The 21,637-nt window shown below is 37.9% G+C and overlaps 1 protein-coding gene and 1 long non-coding RNA gene across 4 annotated transcripts in view; one reads left to right on the top strand and one right to left on the bottom strand.

The window, feature by feature from the left end:
• LOC141376539 (uncharacterized) overlaps window positions 1–9,443 on the bottom strand; it is a 50,629-nt gene extending 41,186 nt beyond the window's left edge. For both annotated transcript variants that reach the window (XR_012386990.1, XR_012386991.1), the window contains exons 1-2: window positions 9,186–9,443; window positions 6,683–6,850 (exon numbers count right to left, since the gene is read on the bottom strand). This is a non-coding gene — a long non-coding RNA (uncharacterized lncRNA). The remainder of the gene's footprint in view (window positions 1–6,682; window positions 6,851–9,185) is intronic.
• A 158-nt stretch (window positions 9,444–9,601) lies between these two features.
• On the top strand, window positions 9,602–20,005 carry LOC137496673 (uncharacterized). 2 transcript variants are annotated; one of them, XM_073916353.1, is made up of 9 exons: window positions 9,602–10,830; window positions 12,733–12,885; window positions 13,847–14,718; window positions 14,821–15,565; window positions 15,929–16,023; window positions 16,152–16,202; window positions 17,227–17,719; window positions 18,635–18,743; window positions 19,039–19,997. In XM_073916353.1, the coding sequence occupies exons 1-8, from the start codon at window positions 10,611–10,613 to the stop codon at window positions 18,739–18,741; spliced, it is 2,736 nt and encodes a 911-aa protein (XP_073772454.1). In that variant the 5' UTR covers window positions 9,602–10,610; the 3' UTR covers window positions 18,742–18,743; window positions 19,039–19,997. The 2 variants fall into 2 exon arrangements, with proteins under 2 accessions (XP_073772454.1, XP_068080387.2); XM_068224286.2 differs by having other exon boundaries at window positions 13,847–15,565; window positions 19,039–20,005.
• Window positions 20,006–21,637: the final 1,632 nt, after the last annotated feature.

Raw genomic sequence — 21,637 nt, 5'->3', positions numbered from 1 at the left:
CAGGTCGCACACCAGAAGCGCCGCTCGGCGCCGCAACACGGCGCGTACATGACAGTTTAAGGTATCACATACCAGACGCGCACATTCGAATGATATTTAACATGAAACTAATCAGATGGCGCTCTGTGTCGCGGCTGAAAAATGAACTGCGTCCTGAGCCGTCGCCGGGCGCCACCGACAGCCGCCGACTTGCGGCGCCGGTGTGTGTATCCTGATAGAAACCTATGTTTAGAATTCTAAAATACATGGCGCTGCGTGGCGCTTCTGGTGTGCAACCTGCTTAAGTCTAGCAGATTTGGAAAGATATGGAGATGAGTGAAATGATATATGACAGGATTCCAAACTATTCCCAATCTTTTTTTTTTTTTTTCATTTTTGTTCTTTTTATTATAGGTTATTGTTTTACAGATAAAAAAATGAGACCTTGTAAAACACCTTTAAAGCAGACTTCAAATCTTTTAGACAATATATGCACAAAGTGAAAGCTGTTATAAAAGTTAGATATAGTAGTAATGCAGGAAATAGTCTTTTCAGGCAGGAATTTATATGGCTGTTTTTTTATTTTAAATGAAAAAACAATTCTCAGGAAAATGCTGGAAACACAGCCTAAACTAACTATAAACCGTAGGTCTCAAACTCGATTCCTGGAGGGCCGCAGCTCTGAACAATCCCAATCAAACACAGCTGATCCAACAAACCAAAGTGTTCAAGACTACTAGAGACTAAGTACAGTAGGTGTGAGTTGGAGGTGGTTGGAGATAAACTATGTAGAGCTGCGGCCCTCCAGGAACTGAGTTTAAGACCATTGCTTTAGACGAAGAAATAAAACAGCACCTCAGGGACTTTGTTATTCAATCATGTACCTTCAGATTATTTATCATTATTTTTACCACTAACCAGAAATAATGTAATATCTTGTTACATGATCACTTTGTTTCTCAGTACTGGGTTGCAGCTGGAAGGTCATCCGCTGCGTAAAACATATGCAGGAATAGTTGCCGATTCATTCTGCTGTGGTGACCCCTGATAAACTGAGACAAAGGAAAATGAAGGACTGAATGATCCATTTGTGGTGAGCTATAGAATGAACCAGCACATATTTCTCGGTTCTCAGAAATGTCTTCACATTGTTTTACATACGTTGTTCAGCAACGTGGACACCTCCAAATGATGTTGAAAGAGTCACATGGTGTATTTATAAGATATAATTCACCTCAAAAATGTCATTTCTGTCTTCATGTAATGATTTTGCGAACGCAAAATCACATGTGACGTGAACTGACCGTCAGCTGTTACCACAGAGAGGGCAGGCGCGCACGAGCCTCTGAATGAAGTCTACTTTAGTGAACAGACCCTGCATAGACTGTGAATAACAGGTAATAAAGTTGTAAATAACATTCAGTTTGTGGCACAGAGTCATCGTTTGGGAGCCGCGCAGGAAGTAACCCGTTCTTAGCAGTGAAAATTAAACCGAAAGCGGACACAGTGTTGCCAGATGTAGCTGACTGATTCCAGCCCAAACAGTATCCAAAACCCGCCGAAATGCAAAAATACCCGCCCAGTCTTCTGTATTCACGCAAATTATGTCAGTGAAAGATTTTAAGTGGAAAATTACAGATTGTAAGCATATGTCTCTAACACAATTCAACATCAGAATTATCATCAGCATTAATGACCAGGACAAATCTGAAGTCTGTTCAAGTCCACCATTCCAAGTCTATACAAAATATAGCATTTTAACCAACAGTACATCTACAAAAGCATATTGCTGTTTTACCACATGTTTGAGAATAACAATCATAATAGCCCACTCATAAATAACCTTTATTTTATATCTACAGAATCGTGAGAAGATCGTGATCTTTATTTTAGGCAAAAAGAATCGCGATTCTCGTCTCAGTGGTATGGAACGATATGTGGGTAAGTATTTAAAAACAATTTTATAAATGTCTCTTATTCTAATAAGTTGGAATAAACCGAAGTCTCATATTCCTAAAAAAGTTTTGATCACAAAGATTACTTGTTCTTTTTTATTAATTGGTGAATGAAAAATTTATTTAAGTGTTAGCTATGTTTCAACACATATTAAGATTAACTATGACAACAGAAGAAACATTTCCCTCGGACCCTGCTGAAATGCAGTCAAACAGTCTCCTGGTCATCATGTGTGAGTTCATAAGCAATACAGGGAGCAGCAGAGGAACTGATTTGACTGTCCTTGGGAGATGGATTTTGCCTGAATGGCATCTGAATGGCTTCTCGAGAGGAGCACCTATTTAAAGTGCAATCAGGTGACCGGCTGTGATGAATCAGACTCAGGCTGAAATTAATCAGTCCACAGCCCTGCAGAGACACACACAGTTGGTATTAGTGGTTTACAAGGACTTTCCATAGGTGTAAGGTATTTTATAGACTAAAAAAACATTCTTATGGCCCTACCACTACACTCAACCCTCACAGGAAACCTGTTTCAAGTTTTGAACATTAAGCATGTTTTTTTTAAAGCATTTTGAATTACAAAGACACATGGAATGTCCTCGTAAACCACCTCAATATTGTAATACCTAGATCATACCCGTCATTATACAAATGTCTGTCCTTGTAAACCACTAAAACCAGTACTCACACACAAGTCTTCCTGTGTTAGCCAACAACGTCCTCATGAATAGATGATTGCCCGTTACAGCAGGGATTTTTCCTTTTAAATAGAGGTAATTGTTATGGAAGAGATCAAAACTGAACCTATAATGTTATCTTTTTGTTTTCCTTATGCTGTTTTATAAATAAACGAATAATGCGTTGGACCCAGAGGATGAGTGTGTCATTTGTTTTGTCTGATTTGGTTTGCAGTGACACACTATTGGTCCTCGGTCTGGGCTGATGGGATCTGTCTGCTGGAGAGTTTTATTGGTTCTGTGAAATGAGGTATTGCTTATAACTCCAGAGTAATACTAGTCATATTGATAAAATATGGAGCTGGTGTTCACTGTGTCATTGCAGATTGTTTTAAAGCCTCCTGCCAATCCTATACACATTAAATATCAATTGATTAAACATTAGCTGGCATTTTAAATGGGCTTAATGAAGATATAAATAGGTGGTATTTGTACAGAATAATTTGGTCAGTTTCAAGAGTTTTTATCACAGTATGTGTAAAAGCAATTGGTGTTTGCTAGTTTTTGACGTTTTGCGCCACGCTGTTTAAATAGCAAATGCATTTGCGCTCATATGTGCGCCCATAGGCGTTTTGATCTAAAAAGTTGCTCTGGTCCAATAAATGCTGTGTGATGTATACATAGGGTGCTTTCACATCTGTAGTTCGCTTCATTTGGTCCGGACCAAGCGCAATAAATGATACATTGTTGCATCTCCTGCCGTCTTAGGGTCGTTTTCACACCACACTGCTGGCTTTGGTCCGAACCAGCTGAAACGAATCAAAATGCCAACCCAAGCTCATTCTGGAAACGTAGCCCCGCGGACGTTTCTGTAGACCGCGATTTACGTGGCCGGAGGTACGTAAAGGCCGCGTTTGTTTTTTTTCGAGCGAACGCCACGGGGTGGTGTGGCGCCGCTCCGCCCCTCCTCTTCACGCTCACCGGCCGACGGCTCACCTCCGAGTGGAAGGCTTTCCCGACGCAATCAGTTTGTCCGCCTAGCTCACAGCGTTGCGTCGGTGGAGCGGAGGCCCCGGACGAGGAGGAGGAGGAGGAGCCGGCCGCGGTAGACGACGACCAGGATCGAGTCCGGGGAACAGCAGGTTCCGGAAATCAGGTGAGACAAAAAACGGAATCCGAAAAATAAGGGCAAGAACGCGGCGGGATCCGAAAACGCGGTCGAAATCGAAGACGAGGGCTTTTTTTTTTTTCCAATCCGGCGGCTTTTCGCGCGAGAACGGCGCGGGCGCGAACGCCGCACGCCCGAGACGCGAAAAAGCGCGCACAGCAGCCTCTCGCGGATCCGCGAAAACAAAAAAACGCTCGAATACGTACCTCCCAGGACGTAAATGGTGGTCCGCAGAAACGTCCGCGGGGCAACGTTTCCACAATGAGCCCGGGGTGCAAAATGCAGTCATCTGACAAAATCCACATCTCTCATTGGCCAGATGTTGTTAAACATATTTCCTAAACTGCTTATTGATTGGTAAACAAAACCTTTAACTCTGGAGGGACGACTGCGCTGGCTGATTGTGTCCCTGCTTAAGACAAACTATACATTTCGAGAATGAAGCGCGGCCGTGGCTGGAAAACAGTGTTTAATGCATCACTCGTCACTTCAGGAGGAGCCGTGAATTAATTTAGCTAAACTGCAACATGGCATGGTCATCTTGCGGAAATATTACCAACGATCCATCAGGTAAAGTTTTGCCCTCTCTCTCTCTCTCTGCTGTCAACAAATATTTTTCCTCCATATCCCATAATGCACAGCGCATCGGCCTACGGCAGCTGAATTAGTCCAAAACCTTTTTGCGGTTGGACCTGTTTTAGTACGGATCATATTCTCACCACAAACGAACCGCTCCAGGGTTCGTTTGAAAGCGTACCGAGACCACCTCTTCAAGCAGGTCTCGGTACGCTTATTTGGTCCGCTTTTGATGCGCACTCGAGTACGATTGCTGCATTCTCACCTGCCCAAACGAACCGTACCAAAAGGGGAAACGAACTCTAGTGCGATTCAATCAAACTAAATAATGTAGGTGTGAAACCACCCATAGTGTAATTTGATGACAAAGCAGCCATTGGAAGCTTTAGAATGAAATTAATATTGACAGCTTGATTACTGGAAAGATCAATAAACAGCTTGTAAACATTAAATGACATTTACTATAGCCTATGTCATTGTCTTAAATCATTGCAACCCTAGCATGCGCGTCTGTTTAAAGCTTCTGTAAAGAACAGACCCACAGGAAGCCAACATTTGACAGACGACACAAACTCAATTGACCCTTCGCTAAGCTATGCTCAAAAACCGCCATCCACCAATCGTGGCTTAGCAACTGTAGCTACGTGCAGGGGCTCTGTCAAGCTTTCGAGCTAGTGCATATGGATTGTGCAAATCTAATACCCGGTCTCCTTAAAGTTTGGACGGGATGGTGAAATTATTTCCCTTTTCAAGACCTAAACCCCAAGAGGAGAAATGCCAGTGTGGATCAAGCTGTGTGAGATGCGCTAAAGGAGCGGAGCAAAGTTCGTTTTGTTTTGATATTCCTGACACATTCGGTGATAGACACATGGCAATAACTCACACACCTCTTACCCTAAACAGATCTAAACTGTTTTTCCTACAAAAACACAAAGCAGGTTATGTTTCACAGCTGTCTTATTCCTTTTTTTTGCTCGATAGTTATTCAAACTATTAGCGAATAGGTCATAATGACTTGAGTTATTGATCCGGAAAATACGAATCTGCGAATCTGTAGCTAACTTTACTGAACTTCATATTTCCCTCTACATCAAGCTATGAATATTTAAAATTACAAATCAACAGAACAAAACTGAGATATGATCACAAACTGAGAACTTGCGATCAATATACTTTACCCGCAGCTGTTTTTCATTAATTTATAAAGGGCACACAAACATACTGACAGTAATAGGTAACTTAGTGTACATTGTTATGGGTCAATGATGCTAATATTCAACACAAATCCATCAGTTTCCCTTTCTGGCTGTTCTTTCTTTGAATGAACTATGTAAAAGCACTGTCATGCGTTTCCTCGCCGGTTAGTAACGTTATATTTCATTGCACAACAATTAATCTATCAGGCTTTTTGGCTAAAAATAGAGAAATTAGTTTCATTTGTTATTATTAGATTATTTTTAAATTTCACCTCTCCTGCTGAGCATGAACTAAGCTGAATGGTCAGTGAATGAGGCGGCTAGGCTAAGCGAGCTTCAATTTTGATTGATTTATTCTCTAATTAGTTGCCTATTATGTGGTGCATAATAGGCAACCAATGTAATGCAGTCTTTTTTGTAATGCAGTCTTTTTTTGTCTGGCTTTCTCGGATATCTCACCTGTTCGCCAAAAACGACATTATATCCCTGGCAATGTCTGAAACCGGTGCACACACATTGAAAAAGCCGTGCCAGGCACGAAGGCTTGACAGGCGTAGCAACAGTAACTAAGGAGGGCGGGGCTTAGCAAAGGGTCCATAAAAGATTTTTATTCTGTACCATCAATTAAATGCTACACTATTTAAGGGCATTCTACTTTAAAACATTGATAAGACCTGTTGTTCAATTTTCGTTCAAATGTATAATGCCATTTAGGGCTTTACAATATTTCAAAATTGCCATATTTTTGTGTTGTATTGTAAATATATTAATACAATTTCTTTAAATGATTCGAATGCCTATTTGGAATTTATAATTTTAGATTGATATGATTTTGTAGGGGAGAATTAAATAACAGTAATTAAGTAATCAAATGTAAAAAAATATTGGAAAGTCCTTGTTGTATAAACATTCATTAAATTTCTTTTAGCTTAGTCCCTTATTTATCAGGGGTCATCACAGCGGAATAAACCGTCAACTGTTCCAGCATATGTTTTACGCAGCGGATGCCCTTCCAGTTGCAATCTATTACTAAGAAACACCCATACACTATCACATTCACACACACATACACTATGGCCAATTTAATTAATTTGTTCTTAGACAAGTTAACAGTTAATTCAACCTACCTGCACCGCACGTCTTTGGACTGTGGTGGAAACCGGAGCACTTGGAGGAAACCTACACCGACACTGGAAGAACATGCAAACTCCACACTTACTGGCCCATTCGAAACTTGAACCAGCGACTTTCTTGCTGTGAGGCAACAATGCTAACCACTGAGTCACTGTGCCACCCTGTTGAACAAATAATTCATTAAAATAATCATTATAAAAGTTAAAACGAAATTTTTTTTAAAATTCTCATTCAATCACAGGCCTTAAAAAACACTTTGCAAAATTATTCATTATAATTTAGACTCGATATTGTATATTCTGCGATAAACTATTGTGAATGATCATATTGCGATATTGATGCTGAAACGATATATTGTGCAGTCCAACCATTATTGTCCCTCGTTGCCGAAGTTAGATAGGACTATGCTTTCAAAAAAGCCTATCCATATACAGTTGAAGTCAGAATTATTAGCCCCCTTTTGATTTTTTTTTTCTTTTTTTAATATTTCCCAAATGATGTTTAACAGAGCAAGGACATTTTTACAGTATGTCTGATAATATTTTAACTTCTGGAGAAAGTCTGATTTGTTTTATTTCAGCTAGTATAATAGCAGTTTTTAATTTTTTAAAAAACAATTTTGGGACAAAATTATTAGCCCCTTTAAGCTAATTTTTTTCGATAGTCTACAGAACAAACCATCATTATACAATAACTTGCCTAAATACCCTAACATGCCCAATTCACCTTATTAACCTAGTTAAGCCTTTAAATGTCACTTTAAGCTGTACAGAAGTGTCTTGAAAAATATCAAGTAAAATATTATTTACTGTCATCATGACAAAGATCAAATAAATCAGTTATTAGAAATAGGTTTCTAAAACTATTATGCTTAGAAATGTGCTGAAACAATCTTCCCTTCATAAAACAGAAATTGGGGAAAAAAATAAACAGGGGTGTTAATAAGTCAGGGGGGCTAATAATTCTGACTTCAACTGTATAATGGTATTTGTTTGCCAGTGTGACACTAAACTATGGAGAGTTTAACTCAACTTTGTCCAAACTCTGTCCTGGAGGGCCGGTGTCCTGCAGATTTTAGCTCCAACTTGCCTCAACACACCTCCAAAGATGCTTCCAGAAAGCCTGGTAAAAGCTTAATTAGCTAGTGCAGGTGTGTCTGATTGGGGTTGGAATTAACTTTGCAGGACACCGGCCCTCCAGGACCGAGTTTGGGCATGCCTGATTTAACTCATTCAAAACACTCCCTCACCTGAACTCACCATGAGAGAGATGAAGAAAATGAAAGCACACAAGCGCTAAGGTATCAAATGCTCAAGACATAATCTTTAAAATGTTGTATTAAAAATGTTATGCTGATTTTTTGTGGAGAAATCGATTAGAGGTAGCCTGCTATTTTTATTTTTAACGGAAAACAGCCTATGCTGGTTATTAAAAAAAGATTGAGCCAGTGTTTTTTTGTTTTATGGCCTAATCTAAATCTGTAATTTAAGTGAAAATATTTAGTGCAGCAAAATTTAGAAAAAATAGACTTGAGATATTTTAAAACCAATTAACTCACCCACTATAACAATACTTACAATTAGGACATTTACTGCCATCTACTGTACAAAATATATATTTATTAAATTATTTGAAAATGAAACTTGATCATGGTTGCTATTGATATCTTATATTATGTACTTTTTTTATTGTCTCACTTTTATCTTTTTTTTTGTAGTGCTTTGGGTTGTAAGAAAATTGTCCCAAATAAAATGTATTAAAATTATTATTTTTACAATAATTTAATAATCACTTAACTCAAAACTCCTTAAGATCACAATGAATTAAGATTTTTACTCATCATAGTACATAATGCTGTTGTTAATGTACAAATGATTTGATTTGAAAATGTTGACAATATCCATTAAAATCTTTTAATTCCTTAAATTGAAGTGTAAGTTGGCATTTGAGCTGTTTTTAAATTAAGAATTTTAATAGCAAACACAAACACTTTCATTGGTTAACCATAAAACATTCTTTGGTTATGCACTCTTCGAACCCAGTTTTTCCACTCTCCATCAACACACTCATAGATGAAGACAGAACTTTTGATGTCTGCACACAGAGCAGTAGGAGACAAATAATCAAGTTATAGCTCTGCTGCTTTTGACAGTAAAAAATGAAACATTATAATGTGAAACTGTGAAATGTTTCACCATCACAATTAAACTGATGTTTTTTTTTTAATAATTCAATGTCACTTTTTCCACTATCTACATGTCATTCAGCAGAAATAGGTCTGAATATAAGGACTGAATATAAAACACTAAATACAAAACACCTTCAGTTTACATCACGAAATGTTTCTTAGTAAAACCACCATTTAAATCCTCTACAAAACAGTTTAGACAAAGCATTGAACTTAAAATGATAGAAAATGCATATATACACTAATATAAATGAATAAAAAAAACTAAGTAAATAGCTAAACTTTATATTAAATAAAGAAATAATTACCTGTGCACAGAGACTCAAACTGACAGTTGTTATATTTCCACCATTTTAAAAAACATCATTTCGTTAGCACATGGAAAAATGGCGCTCATGGAGAAGAGTAGGCATCAAAACGTTTACAAAGGTATAAAAATAGCACAAACATAAAGCGAAAACCCACTCTGAAATTTAAATGAAACTTTATGTTTAAGTTTCTGTGTGGAGCTACACAGAGATGTCGCGCTAACAGCAGCAAAGCCTGACGTTAGATAGGATACAGCTGCGGACACGAACATTATAGCATCATTTTTGTAAGACTGTATAACAATAATTAATATTTTTACAGTACTGTGAAGGTTGGGTTAAAGGTTGGGGTAGGGGTAGACGTTAATAAAATACTATTTATTGGGTAATTTATTAAATACCATAAATAATACTCTACAACTACTGTTTTTACATTACTGTTATGTTTGCGTTTAAGGTTGGGGTAGGGTTTGACGTTAATTAATACTATAAATGGAAAATTTAATAAATAATAATATAAATAATTCTCATTAACTTCCGGCCGCAGCCGTATCTGGTAGTTGCTAACGTTAGGGCAGATATGGTTGGTTAACGAGAATTATTTTTTTAAATTTCCCATTTGTTGTATTTTATTACCGTCTACTCCTTCCCCAATCTTAAACCCGTACGCGTCACAGTAATTTAAAATATTAATTATTGTTATTCAGTGTTACAAAATGATGCTATATTGATGTGCGTATCCGCAGCTGTATCCTATCTAGACTTTACCCGTGTCTGATGTAGCAGCAGGATTTATTTAGAAAACCCACGAACTGATTAGTATTATTTCATTCAATATTTGTTTTTATTTATATTTTTTTAATCGAAGCTAGAAAAACGATATCTCCTACTAGAGTAATTAATTAATAACTTGTCTATAACATAATTTAACATTTGTTTGTCACCCATTTTAAAATGCCTTTATGTTTTTTTCAGTATTGTGCTATAGTATTCAATATCCGTCACAAACCTTCATATTTTTAAACTTGAGCACTAATTTTGTATTTTTGGCAATCAATCCTCTGCGAACTGTAAAGCCCGCCTTTTTGATGTGATTGGCTAGCATTTTGACATTGATGAGCTATCGCTGACTGTAGTGGTTATGTGGTTTAGTGGCAACTTCAGATGTGAACAGTCCTAGTTGAGTAATATTTGAAAATCGCCTTTGTAGTTTTAAGCAAAAAAACTACAAACTCGTAAGCTGTTTGAAGCAAGCTGCAACTGTTCGAAGGATTCCAAAAATGACGTCATCGCTATTCGGCGCTGCCACACCCTTCATTTAATTGATATTCTGAATTGAGTGAAGACGCGTTTGCAGAAACCTCGCGCAAATCTTTGGATTTGCGAATATCTATTGACTAACTTATTTTCTGAGTAAACAGGATTATGAGTGAGAAAACTAATTTTATGTTTGTCCACGCGATGGCAGCAACAACGCCCGTGTGTGTCGAAGGAGAGACTGAAGGGACGAAAACATGGCTGGAGAACATTGGATTCTGCACCAACTTCTGTCCCTGGCTCGACGAGGAGGATTCGACAATGGCTTCAGATGCCGACAAAGCATTTGATAAGCCTTTTACTGTCAGTGACAAGAAAAATACAACCGGTAAGACTGTCAGCAACCACACAAGCTTTCTAGGTTTTTAAAAAATGATAAAACTGGGCAAAGAGAAAGTATTAGGGGATGAAATTAATTTAATATATGACTTACGAAACATAACATATAAAACAAAACATGAGAAGTTGTCAATAATGGGGTTTAGGATAAGAAAAGTGTGAGGTGAATTGCCCTGAATTGAGACTCTGGCCTCAGATATCCCTAACCTTAAAGTTAGTTTGACGTTAGACATTCATTGACGTTAGACATTTGGTTTCAAACCAATTAAACTCTTTGCTCCTGCTATAGTTTGAGTCAAAAATATGTCAGATAGACATAAATATGTGCCCTTTATATTGCACAAAGATTAATTACTCGATTTAAAAAAACAAGTTTTGGTTCTGGTCTTATTGTATAAATTCATCTGATTGAATTTAAATTTTTTTCGAGAAATAAGCTTTGTGCAGCATAAAGGGCTCAAACCATAGCAAAGAAAAAACCATAGCAAAGAGTTTAATCGGTTTGAAATCAAATGTTTAATTTGGCCACAATTTTCTGTTTCTGCATATTGAATGATTTTCAAATCTTATTTTAACAGATATTTTGGGAAAATGCTTTAAATATTTTCTGACATACAACAATACTCTGGGAAAGAATTTTGTTACGTTCGTGGCTGATTTTGCCCCATTAATGATGTCATTTTTTGATAGCAAAGACATGACACCATCTAATAATGCAGTTTTGACTGTTGCTTACTTTTCTTGTTGGGAAAAGGTCAGAGTTTATTTTTTACTCATCAGTTGCAGTGCAAAAAAGGCTTAGTTTCTGCCTTCTGTTCAATTCAATGTTGTTTCTAAAGTGCTTTCACTATGTAGACCAGGGGTCACCAATCCTGGTCGTGGAGGGCCGGTGTCCCTGCAGGGTTTAGCTCCACCTTGCCTCAACACACCTGCCTGGATGTTTCAAGTATACCTAGTAAGACCTTGATTAGCTTTTTCAGGTGTGTTTGATTAGGGTTGGAGCTAAAATCTGCTGGACACCGGCCCTCCAGGAACAAGTTTGGTGACCACTGATGTAGACTGTGTCAAAGCAGCATAACACAGCTGAAGTTCTAGTAAACTAAAACTGCTTCAGTCCAGTTTGCAGAGTTTTCCCTCTATATGGAATATTGTGTGTGTGTGTGTGTGTGTGTGTGTGTGTGTGTGTGTGTGTGTGTGTGTGTGTGTGTGTGTGCGTGCGTGCGTGCGTGCGTGCGTGCGTGCGTGCGTGCGTGCGTGCGTGTGTAAGAGACATATGTCTGAAAAAATCAAAATAAGCAAGTTAGCTCTCAGAGGATAGTAAACATAGTGAGTGTATTTATGCACAAACACTATAATCTGCTCTTTTACTCCATAGAGCTCCATATAAAAGCCAGAATCTTATTTGCACAGGGAAAATCTAAAGGGTTAATGCTGTCAACAGATGATGAACAGTAAAAATGACACATTTTATTTCTTCCCAACAAGGGAAAACCACCAACAATCAATCAAAAATGTTATATACTTTATTACTATAAATGTTAGCCTTTTTAAGTAAGATAATATTTTACTTGATAAGATTACAAGAATAATACAAAATCTGTTTCTTTCAAGTAGCAAAGAATTAATGATTGAGATATCACCTCTGCCTTATTTTATTAGCCAGGAAAGACCCTAATATACATCACACTAACTTAATGTATTTCTGTGCGTGTGTGTGTGTGTGTGTGTGTGGTAATCTTTAGGAATTGACTAAAATAAATAATTTTCCTTTTTATGTCAACGATCATCAGAAAATTAAGTAATGATCATGTTCCATGAAGACATTTTGTAATGAATAAATTACAGTTATTGTTGTTTTTTTATGACTCTTATGGCTAATTTTGTTATTTAGGGTCACATATGGAGATCATCAGCTTTTGCAGTGATTTCTGTCTCTGGCTGGACGATGACTGGACTGTAGCTTCAGATGTCGGTACAGCACCAGATCCAGATGAGATGCCCGATGACCCTTTTCCCGATAACACCATGGAGGAAAACACAACCGGTGAGATAATTAGCAACCTCTTCACTGTAAAATATGAACATTTTATTTTATTAATCTCTTTAAGTAAAATAAAAAGGTAAAAACAGGGTAAAGACATAAGTATTAGGGAAATTAAATTAAATATATATAAAAAAAGGAACATGACATATTAAACAAAAATGAGAAATGATTAATATTAACACAATGATTACATGTTGTTCTATAAGGTAAATTGGCCTCAAGTGAGACTTTTTTAAAGGTGGCCTATCCAAAACAACAAATTCATATTCAAAATACTATTTCAAAATTCAGTAAAAACAGGACATAAAACAGGACATGTTATATTAACATTGAAAAAGAAAAGCTGCAAATAATACATCGAGTAAATTGAGTAGATTTTAATAATATATTTAATTGTGTTCTCAACTCACAAAATCACAGACTCTAAAAGTTATTTTTGTTAAAAGCAAATCTTCCTTGCTGTTCTGTGCTTGTAATAAATGGACAATAAATTACATTTATCCCTCTTTGACCTAAAAAATTGAGCCGATCGGTGACTAAAATAATGTTAACCAAACCATGAGATTTGTGATATGTTACACCATTAATTTCCTATAATAATATTTCTTTTGTGGAAGCCTTTTTTATTTTGTTTGGCTGGAATAAAAGTAGCTTTTTAACAGTTTAAGGTTAATAATATTAGAGAATATATATATATACAAAATGAAGCTTAAACACTTCATTTGATTTCCTTTTTATACCAAAATTCATCAGAAAATTAAGTACTTCAAAATTAAGTTTTTTAATGAATCTTATGTCTAATTTTGTTATTTAGGGTTATACAAACACTACAGCTTGTCCCCACTTTGGGAAAAGTCACCCTATATCTTGTTATTTTTTAATATGTTTTATTTAAATATACTTAATAGCCTAAACAATAACAGATTGTCATGTTTTCTTTTTTGTCTTCTTTTCAATTTAGGAATTCAAATACAAGGCAGCAGCAGGTGGAGCAAAATCCGTGCTTTCTTCAAGAGAGTGTGGAAGGCCATAAAGAAACCTTTCCTCTGCTGCAGACAGATAAGCGTGGAACCACAAACACCACAGGAGAATCCACAAACAACTAATCCAGACCTAGAGACTGATTCAGATACAGAGAATGTAGCTGGACCTTCTTGGATCTGGAACTCTGTTGGTCCAGATTTAGAGCCTGTCCCTGGAGTATCTGGTCTCTGTAACTCTGTTGATCCAGATTCAGAGCCTGTCCCTGGAGTGTCTGGGCTCTGGAACACTGTTAATCCAGATTCAGAGCCTGTCCCTAGAGTGACTGGTCTCTGTAACTCTGTTGATCCAGATCTAGAGCCTGTCCCTGGAGTGTCTGGGCTCTGGAACACTGTTGATCCAGATCCAGAGCCTGTCCCTAGAGTGTCTGGTCTCTGTAACTCTGTTGATCCAGAGCCTGTCTCTAGAGTGTCTGTTCTCCGAAACACTGTTGATCCAGTGCCTGTCTTTGGGGTGGCTGATATACAGAACTCTGTTGATCCAGAGCCTGTTCCTGAAGTGCCTGGTCCTAGGGACACTGTTGATCCAGATCCAGAACCTGTTCCTGAAGTGCCTGGTCCTAGGAACACTGTTGATCCAGATCCAGAGCCTGTCCCTAGAGTGTCGGGTCTTCGAAACACTGTTGATCCAGTGCCTGTCCCTGGGGTGTCTGATTTACAGAACTCTTTTGATCCAGAGCCTGTTCCTAAAGTGCCTGGTCCTCGGAACACTGTTGATCTAGATCCAGAGCCTTTTCCTGAGGTGCCTGGTCCTCGGAACACTGTTGATCCAGATCCAGAGGCTGTTCCTGAAGTGCCTGGTCCTCGGAACACTGTTGATCTAGATCCAGAGCCTGTCCCTGAAGTGCCTGTTCCTTGGAACACTGTTGATCTAGATCCAGAGCCTTTTCCTGAGGTGCCTGGTCCTCGGAACACTGTTGATCCAGATCCAGAGGCTGTTCCTGAAGTGCCTGGTCCTCGGAACACTGTTGATCTAGATCCAGAGCCTGTCCCTGAAGTGCCTGGTCCTCGGAACACTGTTGATCTAGATCCAGAGCTTGTCTCTAAAGTGCCTGGTCCTCAGAACACTGTTGGTCCAGATTCAGAGCCTGTCTCTTGGCTGTCTTGGCTTTGGAACAATGTGCATCCAGTGACACCGTTTGTCCTTGGACTGTTCCGTCTCTGGTACACTTTAAATCCAGATCCAGAGCTGTTTTCCAGAGCACCTGGGGTCAGGAACACTGTTGATTTAGATCCAGAGCCTGCCCCTGGAGTGCATGATCTCCGGAACTCTGTTGATCCAGATCCAGAAAATGTACCTGGAATGTCTAAGCCCTGGAGTACTGTTTATTCTGATCCAGTGCCTGTACCTGAAGTATCCAGGAACCGGAATACTGTTGATCTTGATCCAGATCAAGAGCCTGTACTTGGACTGTCTTGGCTTTGGTATACTTTTGTTCCTGAGCTAGAGTTTGCCCTTGGACGGAATCGTCTCAGAGCCAATTTAAATCCAGATACAGACCCCGTTGCTGGACCATCTGTAGTTCAGAACATGGTAGATCAGGAACCAGAGCCTGTGCCTGGACCATCTAGTCTCCAAGACACGTCCAATGCGAGGTCCTCATCTGCCTTAGGAGCCCCTAATTTTGAGCCAAATACTGGTGAGTGTGCTAACAGGACTCTGAAATCACATACAAAACATAAATGCAGAATCAAATTCATGAAATTTAGTTTATTTAATTTGATGGAAACAGTAATATTATAGATGCTACTGTAACATACTTGTTAATGTAAGGCAGTTGTTCTCAACTTCGGGCCTCTGGCTACCCTGCACTGCACATTTTGTAAGTCTTCCTTACTTAACACACCTGATTCTGATCATCAGCTCATTAACTTATCCTTGTGTGTTAAATAACAAAGACATCCAAAATGTGTGTGTGGGGGCCCAAGGGTCAAAATTGAGAACAACTGATGTAAGGTCAGTATGTCAGTATAAGAGAATAACCTCTTCTTCTTTTTTTCAGGATCTTTGATTGGTCTCTACGGCTTTGGAGAAATGATAGGATCTGGGAGCTTTGGCTCAACATACAAAGCATTCCGTAAATCTGATGGCAAGCAGGTAAAAATCTCTCACTGTTCAATTTGCTTCTTATGTAACCTGTTCACTTGATCCAAACTTGAATATTTATTAAACAAATTACAGATTGAATAATGTGAAATAATAATTATTGTGTTTTCTTTTTTTAGGTTGCCATCAAGAAGATTCCGCAGAGAAGCAATCCACGTTACATCTCTGTTGTAAGTTGGCAAAACTTCACTTATCATTTAATTTTTTAATGGTTTGGACACATTTATGGTTGCATAGTTCAATTTCAAAAGGCAAAAAGCAGCCATATGAATCTGTATGAAAACTTCTCTCATGTTCAAGCTGAAGAAAATTATTTTATGGTGACTTCAGGATGAGCTGTGCTTCATGCTGAATTTTGATTAATGTGAACATTTACTGTATTATGTTGCAGCACTGTAAGAGAAAACAGCTGGAAAGCCTTGTTGATCATATACAAAAGTACTAAAGCAGGGTAAAATACATGTAAAGGATAAGTTTGCCCAAGCATTAAATCATTGTTTACTCACGCTGTGATTCCAATCCTCTGAGACTTTTGTTCCTCATCAGAACACAAAAGATATTTCAGATTTAAGAGCTTTCTCTTCTGCTGTAGACGGCAAGCGTCCTGAGAAGCTCAAATTCAGAAAAGAAGCCAAAACCATTGTCTGAACAGTTCATGTAACTTCAGTGGTTCCACTACAATCATACGAAGCTGCTGAAACACCTTTGTCTGCGCCAAATCTGTAAAAACAAATTAGTTTGCCAATGTTTTCTCTCCTGCATCAGGTCAGGGTACATGTTTTCTACAGGCAGTATGATGTTTTGTCAGAGTCATATTACCTGTAGTAAATGCACACCCCAGTCTGATGTAGAAGAATTGGGCAAAGTCAGTTGTTTTTACAGTTCTTATTTTAGTGTTCTTGGAGCATTGTATGATAACAGTTGAACCACTGAAGACACTCCTTGTCTCCTTTTCTGGACTTTGAGCACCTCAGGACCGTTCCCGTGTGTGGAGGATGAGGGAGCTCTCAGATTTAATTTAAAATGCCTTAATTTGTGTTCTGAAAGATGAATGAACGTTTCAGGGGGTTGAAATGACATGAAAAAAAGTAAATAATAACAGTATTTTAATTTTCGGGTGAACTAATCATTTAAATAGTACCAATTTTTCCTCAGATGTACAACTACTAACCCTTGTTCTCTTTTTCTCTGCAGCCTGGTTGTTCCAGACCTGTGTGTAAAGAAGCAGCGTATATGCTAATGCTGAAACATCCTTCAGCAAGCAAGCATGTGATAGAAATGTATGAGTGGTTTGATCAACCTGGATACATTTCACTCGTCATGGAGTACCCCCAACCTTGCGTATCTCTGCGGGACTATATAATCATGCATGACAAACTGTCAGAAGGGGTTGCACGTTCCCTGCTGCACCAGTTAGTCCAGGCAATGCAGCACTGCATTGACCATGATGTTTCCCACAACGACATGCATCCTGACAACATCCTAGTCAACACAACGAAGGTGGAGCTCAAGCTGATTGACTTCGGTTGTGCTACCAATATCAGAGCAGAAATTTATCAAGCTGTCGTCTTGGCAAACATCCGGACCATAGGCAACATGCTGTATTTAATGGTGCATGGAAAATATCCAGAGTACAGCATTTCAGGAACGGAGCGTCTCCTTATGATTAGTCCCAGTGTATCCAGTGGTAAGTGAAAAGACAAATGTACATGCCAAAACCTCAACCTGTTGTAGTCTCATGACAAGACAGGAAGAGCTTAGCATTGCTGATCCTAGGAAATGTTTGATTTTAATAAGGAATATAACAACACCATGTATAATAGCTAATGAATGGGCAACTTCAGTCCTGGGGGGCCACTGCCCTACAGAGTTTACCTTTAAATTGAATCCTCAAGTGATCTTGTCATTGACTGTATTCAGAATCACCCCCTATATCAGGGGTGGCCAACCCTGTTCATGGAGATCTACCTTCCTGCAGATTTCAGTTGCAACCCATATCAAACACACCTGCCTGTAATTATCACGCGGTGTTCAGGTCCTAATTAATTGGTTCAGGTGTGTTTGATATGGGTAGCAACTGATATCTGCAGGAAGGTGGCTCTCCAGGAACAGGGCTGGCCACCCCTGCCCTATACCCTCATCTACTACTCCTTACGTTAGTCTAGTAAATTAGTGTATTTAAATGAGGGAATGTAAACAAATAAGTCAATTGAAGCAGTTTTGTTTGTGCTTTTCTGGTTGATAAACCCCTCAGATGGATTGGATTCTGCTTGGTCAGACCCAAGTTATTTAACACAACAAGCTGTATGCTAGTAATGAAACTCTGTAGTTTTATTTGTCATGTATAGGAATGTTATTTTGACAATTAAATAAATGTATTCATTAATTCATTTAAGGGTAAAGAGCTGCGATTTCAGACATAGCCATTGGTTAACTTGCTTCACAAGTGTTTGATTAGAGTTTAAGCAAAACTCTGCAGGACACAGACCCTCCAGGACTCTCCAGTAGCCTTTTTTATAACAAATTTCAGAAGATATCTTTATAAATGTCAGCTTTAATGTCTTATACAGTCTTGATTAACTATCTCTTTCTCCTTGTACAGACTGCAGGGATCTGATAGAAAAGTGCATGGATAGGAAATTGTCAACGTTGGAGGACGTCTTACAGCACCAGTGGATGAAGAAGCAGGAGATGGAGGAGCAGGGATGAAGGTAAATACAACTGATCCAGTAGGAAACAACATTTCTAATACTGGCACACACAAAGCTGATGATGTCACGTTAGTTTTGGTGCTTTTATTAATCATCTTCACTTTTGCTAATGTGTAACATATTTAAGTGCACTTAAAACCCAAGTATTAAACATGTTTAGCAATACCATTAATTAAAAAAAAAACATATTCAAATATTTGAAGATGTTTTAAAAAAACTGTGACAATGAAAACATTTAAAATGATTAATTTTCTGAAAGTCTGAATTTTTTCTTCTTTTATTTTTCCTCATTTAGGAACTTCACACACAAAGCAGCAAAATTTTCAACAAAAAACGTTCAAAAAATCATCAAAACTCATCTATAAAGAAGCTTTTCCCGATCCAGGACCACCGTCTGTGCTCATAAACACTACAGGATCAGCGTTTCCCCAGGAAACTGCCTCTTTTGAGCTACTCTCCATGGGATCGGCCTTCAGCAGAGACATTACACTGAACTGAATTTCAACAGAGACATTTGTTAAGCTGCTTAGACAACATTTTCATTGTAAAAGTTTTGTAAATAAAGATGAATTGACATGTACATATCAGAAATAAGATTTATTTTTGCACTGTTTATGTATATATTAGAGTATATTATGTGTATGTTTATTTATTTAGGAATAAAGTTTTAACTTTTGCACTTTATGCTGTTTATGACACTACTGGTCAAAAGTTTGACGGTGGGGGTGTTAAAGAAAATGATTCTGTAAATATTGATTTATTACTTATTGTATGTAGTTGCAAATGAAATCATTGATCAGTCATTTTTGCTTTTATTACTGTTACCATTAATAGGATCAAGTGACTCTGAAGACTGAAGTAATGATGCTGAAAATTCATCTTTAAAATTACTGTAATAAATGATTAAATTAAATGATCAAATACATTTTAACAGTTATTTTATAGTGGAATAACATTTCACAATTTGTACTGCATTTTTGATGAAACACAGCCTTGGTGAGCAGGAAAAGCTTATTTTAAAACATTTAAACATTTAACTGACCCCAAACTTATGGCCGGTAGTGTATAGAGGTATTTATATGTATTTATTTTTCCATATATTTATGTATAACATTTTATTATTGAAAGCAAAGAACTTGATTGAACAGGGAATCTTGTTTTCTACTGTGCACATGACAACATAAAATGAAGCGAGATGATGTAAGTAAAAGTACATTTCTTAATAAAAATCTCTTCAATAAAATTACTTTTTGCAAGAAAGTTACTTTTTAGAATTAATTCATATTAACTTTAAAATGGATTTTTACTTTAAAGAGCCCCTATTATGGGTTTTTGTAAATGACCTTCCATGAAGTGTGTAACAGCTCTAAGTGAAGTGAAATATCCAGCTAAGGTCTAAATCTGAAAATGCGCAGTGTTTAAAATTATTGATTAATTTATAAAAGAGTCGACTCCTAGTACTTTAAATGAATCACCTTGACAACGAGTGAGCTGTTTCTGCGTGACGTGGATACAAAACTTAAGCCCCGCCCAGCTGTTGCGCGCACAAACCCGGGAAAATTGAAACCTGCGGTCCCGTCCACTAGCACAGTAGCAAATAAACAGGCTCGACACACACTGTAGCAGACTGTTGTATGAAGTCACGCTGTGCTCAGCTAGATACAGGGGCGTAGATTCCCGTGTCCCCACCAATATCCACAAACTACCGAAATGTCCCCACCAATAGTTTAATTCACTTAAAAACATTGCGCTGTCAGTATAAACCTAGACATGCCGAAAGGGTTAAATCACTGTCTCTCCTCGAGTCGCACCGCCCCCAAACACATATGAACATTGTGATTGGCTGTGCCTTTCCCTGCTGTCATGTGAGTGGCTGCTTTCAGATCATAGTTTCAGATACAAAACTTCTGCGCGGGGGGAATTTCCCGATGTGTGAGGTGTGTGACACGCACAAGTGAGGATGGAGGTTGCAAAAAAAGGTGGACATAAAGAGCTTTTTCCAACGAAAAGTGTAAGTCACATAAACTCAAGTTCGCTACTGAATGAGTCCATCAGGATAATGCCGTTATGCTAGTGTTTTCACCGCTTTTACGGTCAGTCTAATGTTAAAGCAGACTGATATAGTCTGTAAACAATATTCCCTGAAAACTAACAGCAGAATAATTACCTACATGTAAACTTATATGACCCTGCCAGTTCTCCTAATCTCCTAGTCCACAGGTGTCAAACTCAGTTCCAAAAGGGCCGCAGCTCTGCACAGTTTAGTTCCAACCCTAATTAAACCACCTGATCCAACTAATTGAGTCCTTCAGGCTTGTTTGAAACCTACAGGTAAGTGTGTTGGAGCAGGGTTGGAACTAAACTGTGCTGGGCTTCGGCCCTCCAGGAATCGAGTTTGACACCCCTGTCACATTGGAGTAACATCTCCAATTTTGGTTGAAACAATTTGTCAGAAAAACTACAGCTTGTGCTCCATCTTTTAATAATACTATGAGACATGTTTAATTTGTACGAAAAATGAACGAAAGTCTTTATTAAACTCTCTCTTTATCAGTTAATAAACATTATTTTAACATGACACTTTCAGGCCTGTAGCCAGCTTATTGAAAGGGGTTATTTGATTTCTGAAAACCTGAACCTTTTTGCAGTTATTCCCCTGATTTTCTGTTTAATTGAGGTATAATTATGACATTTTAGTGACATATTAAGAACTAATTTTTGCTGGATAATCTTGTTGGATAGTTATTACAACTACACTTTTTGATGTACCAAAACTATTTCCTACCATTTTGTCAAATTGCTTTATTTACACATTTAAACGGTAAGTTTTATTACAGTTTTATAAATATTAAAAATACTTTGAACTAGAAATTAGGACTTTAAATTCTTAGAAT

The sequence above is a fragment of the Danio rerio genome, chromosome 11 (assembly GCF_049306965.1).
Source record: "Danio rerio strain Tuebingen ecotype United States chromosome 11, GRCz12tu, whole genome shotgun sequence".
NCBI lineage: Eukaryota > Metazoa > Chordata > Actinopteri > Cypriniformes > Danionidae > Danio > Danio rerio.
This window is presented reverse-complemented; position numbering and strand designations above follow the sequence as displayed.

Bases quoted from the DNA above. Each gene is read 5' to 3' on its own strand.
- LOC137496673 (XM_068224286.2), top strand. From the start codon at position 10,611: ATGAGTGAGAAAACTAATTTTATGTTTGTCCACGCGATGGCAGCAACA. The intron at 12,886-13,846 runs GTGAGATAATTA...TTTTCAATTTAG, and splicing joins CATGGAGGAAAACACAACCG to GAATTCAAATACAAGGCAGC. The intron at 16,203-17,226 runs GTAAGTTGGCAA...TTTTCTCTGCAG, and splicing joins ATCCACGTTACATCTCTGTT to CCTGGTTGTTCCAGACCTGT.